This window comes from Coenobita brevimanus, chromosome 21 (assembly GCF_032717465.1).
Source record: "Coenobita brevimanus isolate Jiangsu-jjx chromosome 21, ASM3271746v2, whole genome shotgun sequence".
NCBI classification, from domain to species: domain Eukaryota; kingdom Metazoa; phylum Arthropoda; class Malacostraca; order Decapoda; family Coenobitidae; genus Coenobita; species Coenobita brevimanus.
Genome location: NC_136974.1, coordinates 28,648,286 through 28,655,078, shown reverse-complemented (window position 1 = coordinate 28,655,078; position 6,793 = coordinate 28,648,286). Strand labels below are relative to the sequence as shown.

The 6,793-nt window shown below is 44.3% G+C and overlaps 1 protein-coding gene across 1 annotated transcript; it reads left to right on the top strand.

Moving 5' to 3' along the window:
• Positions 1-1,442: 1,442 nt before the first annotated feature.
• LOC145392132 (uncharacterized) lies at positions 1,443-6,542 on the top strand. Its single transcript, XM_080266583.1, has 4 exons — positions 1,443-3,075; positions 3,670-4,223; positions 4,911-5,024; positions 6,456-6,542. The coding sequence occupies exons 1-4, from the start codon at positions 1,443-1,445 to the stop codon at positions 6,540-6,542; spliced, it is 2,388 nt and encodes a 795-aa protein (XP_080122709.1).
• Positions 6,543-6,793: the final 251 nt, after the last annotated feature.

The window sequence follows — 6,793 nt, the reverse complement described above, 5'->3', positions numbered from 1 at the left end:
TTCCAACTTGTAAGCCGTACCTGGGCGACTGGGACACTGCCAACCGTCCCAGTCGCCTAGAAGAAAAAGTGTTGGCACGGTTACGGCTTAATGCCACCATTTTAACCCACATAAAACAATATATGGAAAGACGCTTCCCACCGCACTGTGACATCTGTAATGCGGTGTTATCTATCAGTCATATCATCCTGCGCTGTCGGCGATTTATTCGTGAACGTGCTTCACTTATAAATTACTGCGGCGCAGTAGACGTCCCCTTCACCCTTTCCACCATCTTGGGTGATGGGGACATTGTTATGACTGATAAATTGATGGCTTTCTTGAGAGAGACCGGACTGATCAGAGTGATGTGACTTTTTTACTGTGTGGTTATGGTTTTTATGAAGAGTAAATATGTATATATTGTAATATTAATTAGGGTTGACAGTTGACATATTTTAAATAGTTCCTCCTCCCACCGATCTATTTCTAATATTGATGTCCCCTACATTAAGCCAAGTTCCTCGCCTGACAGTCACCAGCTGATGAGTGCAAGTGTGCAATATAGGAAGGTATTGGGCACTTGCAGTCGATGGTGGTCTGCTGGGCGAGGTTTTTCACTTTCTGTACAAATTATGTAAATACATTATATTATCTTGCTTAAGTTATTCTAATTAGGGCCGACAGCTGACGTATATGGAAATGTTCCTGACTCGTCTGGTTCCCTTTCATATATTGATGTCCCCTATATTAGGTTGTGCCTCGACTGACAGTCACCAGGTGATGAGTGCAGGTATGTAATGTAGAAAGGCATTACATATCTGCAGTCGATGGTGTTCTGTTAGTTGAGGTATTTTTATAATTAGTGTAGGTCTAGCTATTTGTCTCTGTAGGATTTAGTATAGGTTAGCGATTTGTCTGTTAGGTGATTAATTTTAAGGTCTTTAGATTAGTTTGTCTTTATAATATAAGGTATAAAAAATATAAAACCAAGAAAAAATTAAAAAAATAAAAATACAAAAAAAAATAAATAAGATTAAAATTATTATATATATATATGTACGTTTGCATGAAAGTGTGTCTGTATGTATGCATGGAAGCGTGTGTGTGTGTGTGTGTGTGTGTGTGTGTGTGTGTGTGTGTGTGTGTGTGTGTGTGTTTGTGTATGTATGTATATATATATATTTTTGTATATTTATATATATATATATATATATATAAAAATATATATATATAAATATATATATATATATAAATTTATAAACGGCATAAAAAACCAGGGGCTTCGGCCCCAATGGTTGATAGGCCGAGAAAAAAAAAAAAAAAAAAAAAAACCTAGGCCAATTCTGTCCCGGCTACACTCAGGCTAACAATAAACTGAGAACCCCCACTACGTGTATTTCTCTGGGATCCAATACATGGCGACGAGGATGGGATCCAGAGTGTAGTTAAACAGTGGGACAATGGCTGGGTCAGCTGCCGTTGGGGCTGTAGAAGCATACGACTTTGAAACCTACACTGAGCGGTTTGAGCAGTTCCTAGAAGCCAACAATATCACCGAGGATAAGCGAAAAAGGGCGTTATTTCTCACTGTGTGTGGTCCGGCAGTGTACCAACTACCGAGGAATGTTTGTGCCCCTGATAAACCTTCCTCGAAAACACTGGCTCAGTTGATCAACCTCGCTACACAGCATTATGCTCCAAAAGTTTCTGTGGTGGTGGCGAGGTACAAATTCAACTCTGGAAAACAAAAGGAGAATCAGACCATCAGCAAATATGTGGCAGAGCTTAAGAGACTAGCATCACGTTGTAACTTCGGTGCAAATTGGCAGGAACACTTGAGAGACAGGTTTGTGTGTGGAGTGTCTAGTGAACAGCTCCAACGTAAGTTACTGCAGGAAGGAGATGACCTAACTTGGGAAAGAGCATATAAAATGGCGCTATCTTACGAAGCCGCTTCAACTGAAGCACAGGTGCTATCTGGACAAAGCAGAGAAAATGTAAACCGGGTAGGGTCTGCGTCATCCTTAAGAGGATTGGGACAAAGTAAGTACCAACCAGACAAGACAGCGGTATCCAGGGATGCCCGATGGAAGGAAACTAGATGTTCACGGTGCGGCAGGGAGGGGCATGGTGCGACACTGTGCTCATTTCGAAATGCAATATGTTTTAGATGTAAAAGAAAAGGGCATATTCGAAGAATGTGCGGAACCAAGACAGTAGTGAACAATCTGGATGAAGAACAAAGTGAACAGGAGGATGAAGCGGTTGACGGGGAGCTGTTTGGGATTTTACAGTTACCTGACAAAAACCGTACAGCAAAAAGGAAACCACCGCTTACAGTGGATTTGCAAGTGCAGGGCAGCGTGATTTGCATGGAAGTGGACACAGGGGCAAGTACGACGGTAATTAGTGAGAAGCAATGGAAAAAGTTGAATAGAAGACCCAAACTCCACACATCAAAACGACGGTTAGTTACCTACACAGGAGAGGATTTACAGGTGTGTGGTGAGGCGAGTGGTGAGGTGAAACTGAACAATCAGGTGGAGATTTTGTCCATTACCGTCATCCAAGGAGAGGGACCACCGCTGTTGGGACGTGATTGGTTGGCAGTCTTAAAGTTAGATTGGGAAGAGATGCTGGCGAAGATTGCCATTAAACACTCTGAGGGGGAGCTGTCGGAATTAGATAAATTATTGGACAGCCATGCCAGGGTCTTTTCACAAAGTTTGGGACGTATGCCTATCAAAGCACATCTCAAGCTGAAGGAAGGAGCTCGTCCAGTTTGGAAAAGGGCCAGACCAGTTCCTCATGCTCTGTATCCGCTAGTGGATCAGGAACTAGATAGGTGGGTGAAGGAAGGGATAGCTGAACCAGTGGAAACAGATCACAGCAGCGGGTGGGCGACACCATTAGTAGTTGTTCCTAAACCGGACGGAAAGGTAAGGCTAGCAGCCGATTATCGTATTACAGTGAACCCTCAACTGGATATTGTAAAACACCCCTTGCCAACTCCAGAGGAGCTGTTTGCAAGAATTAAAGGGAAGAGGTTTGCTAAGTTAGATTTGAAAGATGCATACTTGCAGATGGAACTAAGTGAGGATTCAAAGGATTTAACAACGGTATCTACTCATAGGGGGTTATTACGGATGAATAGGTTGCCTTTCGGATTAGCATGTTGTACAGATATTTTCCAAGCAGCAATGGATAGAATATTGGAGGATTTACTTGAATGTGTGGCTTATTTGGACGATTTGCTAGTAATGGGACAGGATAAGCAGGATTTACTCCGAAACTTGGATAAAGTTTTGAGAAGGTTGGGTGACAACGATATCCGGCTTAAACAGTCTAAATGTGAGTTTAACCTACGGGAGGTACAATACCTGGGTTGGATAGTTTCGGGTACAGAGCTTAAACCAGTCCCGGAGAAAACTGAGGCGGTGAGACTGTTACCTGAACCAACAGATGTGTCTTCCCTACGCAGTTTATTGGGGGCCATAGGTTATTATTCACGTCTGTTACCTCACCTGGCCACCACACTCTCTCCCTTGTACAATTTACTACGTAAAGGTGTGAAGTGGGAGTGGTCAAAAAAGTGCGAGGAGGCACTGAACAGGGTAAAAAAGATGTTGGCAGGTAACCTGGTGTTAATGAGATATGATCCTAATTTGCCACTAAAATTAATGACAGATGCGAGTGAAGTGGGTATTGGTGCTGCATTGGTACATGTTGTGCCCGGAGGGTTAGAGAGACCAGCAGCCTATGCATCTAGAACTCTAACTCCAACAGAGCAGAAATACCCGATTGTTGAGAAGGAGGCGCTAGCAGTATCATATGGGGTACGAAGATTTCATCAATATTGTTATGGCCGTAAGTTTACTTTGGTAACAGACAACAAAGCTTTATCTCGTATCTTAAACCCGGACAGAGAGATGCCAGCTTTGGGAGCAGCACGGATGCAAAGATATGCCTTGCAGCTGGCAGCCTACAGGTACGAGGTGGAGTTACGGCGTTCTAGGGATATGGTGGTTGCAGATGCGCTTTCCAGATTACCTTTGCCAGGTATCATCGATGTAGATGCAGGGTTTGTAGAGGAAGAGGCCAGAGTAAGTAATGTGTTGTTCTTAGACGAGGGACCTGGAGTGACAGCCAGTGAGATAGCAACAGCAACACGACGAGACCCAGTGTTAGGGAAGGTGTTGTCAGCATTGCGATCAGGGGAATGGACTGAAGGAGATAAAGAGGTTGCTGTTTTCAGGTCGAGATGTGATGAGTTTTCCACGGAGGGGGATTGCATTATGTGGGGTGGTAGAGTAGTGGTTCCAGTAGGACTTAGGAATAAGATTAAGGGGGAATTACATACAGGACATACAGGTTGTGTGCGGATGAAGCAGCTAGCGAGACGGTATGTTTGGTGGCCAGGAATAGACAGAGAGCTGGAGGAGATGGTGAAGGATTGTCATGGCTGTATGGAGAAGCGGACATCGCCGCCACAATCTGCCTTGCATCCGTGGGAAAGGACTAGTGGACCATGGCAAAGACTTCATGCAGACTTCGCAGGGCCCATAAATGGAATGATGCTGTAGATTGTGGTTGATAGCTATTCAAAGTGGATTGAGGCTATTCCATTAAAATCTACAACGGTAGCGAAAACTATGTATGAATTAGGGATAATCTTTGCTAGGTTTGGTCTGCCTTTACAGTTGTGCACAGATAATGGGCCTCAGTTTACAGCGGGGGAGATGGCATCATTTTTACGCAGACATGGTATCATACATATCAGGACGGCTCCATATCACCCTTCCAGTAATGGGTTGGCAGAACGGGCAGTAAGAACGGTGAAAGAGGGCTTAAAATCTATGAGTAAGGAGGGAGGATCTCTTGAGAGGAAATTATTAAAGTTTTTGTTGACTTATCGTTCGACCCCCCAGACAACAACAGGCAAGACCCCAGCAGAGTCTTTGTTGGGTAGGAACATTAGATCGAGACTGGATCTTCTTTTACCAAATGAGGAGAGCAGGGTGATGGAGAGGATAGAAAAACAGGTAACAGGTCGTCCAGTAAGGAGGTTTGCAGTGAATGATATAGTCTGGGCTCGCAGTTATTCTGGACCTAAATGGAGGAAAGGTCGGATAATATCGCAGACTGGACCGGTTTCATATGAGGTGGATGTAGGGGGAGATATTTTATGGTCACGCCATGCCGACCAAATAATTCTTGTGAGCAAGGCCAATGACAGTGGATGGCAGCAATCACCTATATTAACTGACACACCCTCTACACTAGTAACAGATGTACCGGTGGAGCAGGGGGAACCACACCCGCCTGCTGTAGAGAGGGATAAGGGATCTCCGTAGCACCGGGCAGAGGTGTCAGAGCTTGGGAGACAACAGGAGAGGACACTACAGTCGGACGAACGTCTAAGCACAGGGGCAGCCAGCATGGGATGAAAACACCTGTGAAAGAATTAGAGCATGGGGCTAGATCGACTCGACAGCGGTTATCGACAGCCTCTGAGTCTTCTAGAGAGGAGGCAAGAACATCGACATTTCATGAAGTTGAATCACCCAAAACTCTAGTACGACGGTCAACAAGAGAAAGGAAACCTCCTGAAAGATATATAGCTGTGATGTAAATTGTAGGGACTATTATTACATATGTTTATTAGTTATTGTGTATATACTTATGTTAGGGGGGGTGCAAGGTTAAAATTTGTAGTTGTCAAGCCAACTATTGGTTGATGCTTATATATATTGTTATTTATTGTACCTATGTGATTATAGGGCTTTATGTTTGGTTGTTATTGTACCTATGTGATTATAGGATTTTATGTTGTTTGGTTGTGGGATTTGCTTTAAGGGGGGTGAAGTGTAGTAGCTTAGCAGGACACTAGAGTGCACTGCTGTGGTTAGGCCACTAGAGGGCACTGTCATGGTGTCATCATCTAGGATAGCTAGAGATATATAGAGAAGTCTAGCAAGACCTAGGCCACCGAAATTTGTTGCTGTTCCGTTAGTAAGTACTTTGATGAGGATTTTGTAAATAACTGATAAGTTAATGGGTTGATAGTTACAAAGATCTTTGAGTCACCTTTTTTGTAATGTAAAATAACCATTGCATTACATCATGGTTTGGGAATTTTCTTTTTTTATACACTGAGCAAATAAGTAGGCGAGCGTGTTTTGTACTTCTATTCCTGCATCCGAAAATAAATCTGCTACTATTCCTTCTTCTGGAGCCATCCCTCTTTTCATATTATTAAATGTTTACTTCGTCTGGTGTTACCTTAGATATTTCAGTTGTGTCAGTTGAAAAGTTAGCTATTGGTACGATTGTGTTTGACACTCGTCGCCGTCTCTTCCCGCAGGGGGCATTGCAGAAGAAAGTCTTCTTTAATTTGTGTGTGATATGCGTCTTGTCGTGATCTTCGGGAACAAGAGTGACTGTGGACCTGATGGCCTCGCTCTGGTGTGAAGAGACGGGGCCTGACTGAGGTCCTGAAGACGCGAGGTGACCTGCCCGGCCGCCACCCCGACGCCACCGGCAAGGAGTCCAGCAGCTAAACTGGGAAGACGAAGGTAAAGGAGGACCATGGCTCGTACCAAGGAGAACGTAAAGCTAGTTGAGGATGAGGACCACGGAGGCTTGGGGCGTAAGGTGGTGGGACAGGTACGGTGGTACCACGTTAGGAAGGGGTACGGCTTCCTGACTCGTCGGGACACAGGCGACGACGTTTTTATCCACCGTTCCTCCATTGTGACCCCTAATCCAGCCCATCCTGTGCCTTCAGTTGCTGCTGGCGAGGTGGTGGAGT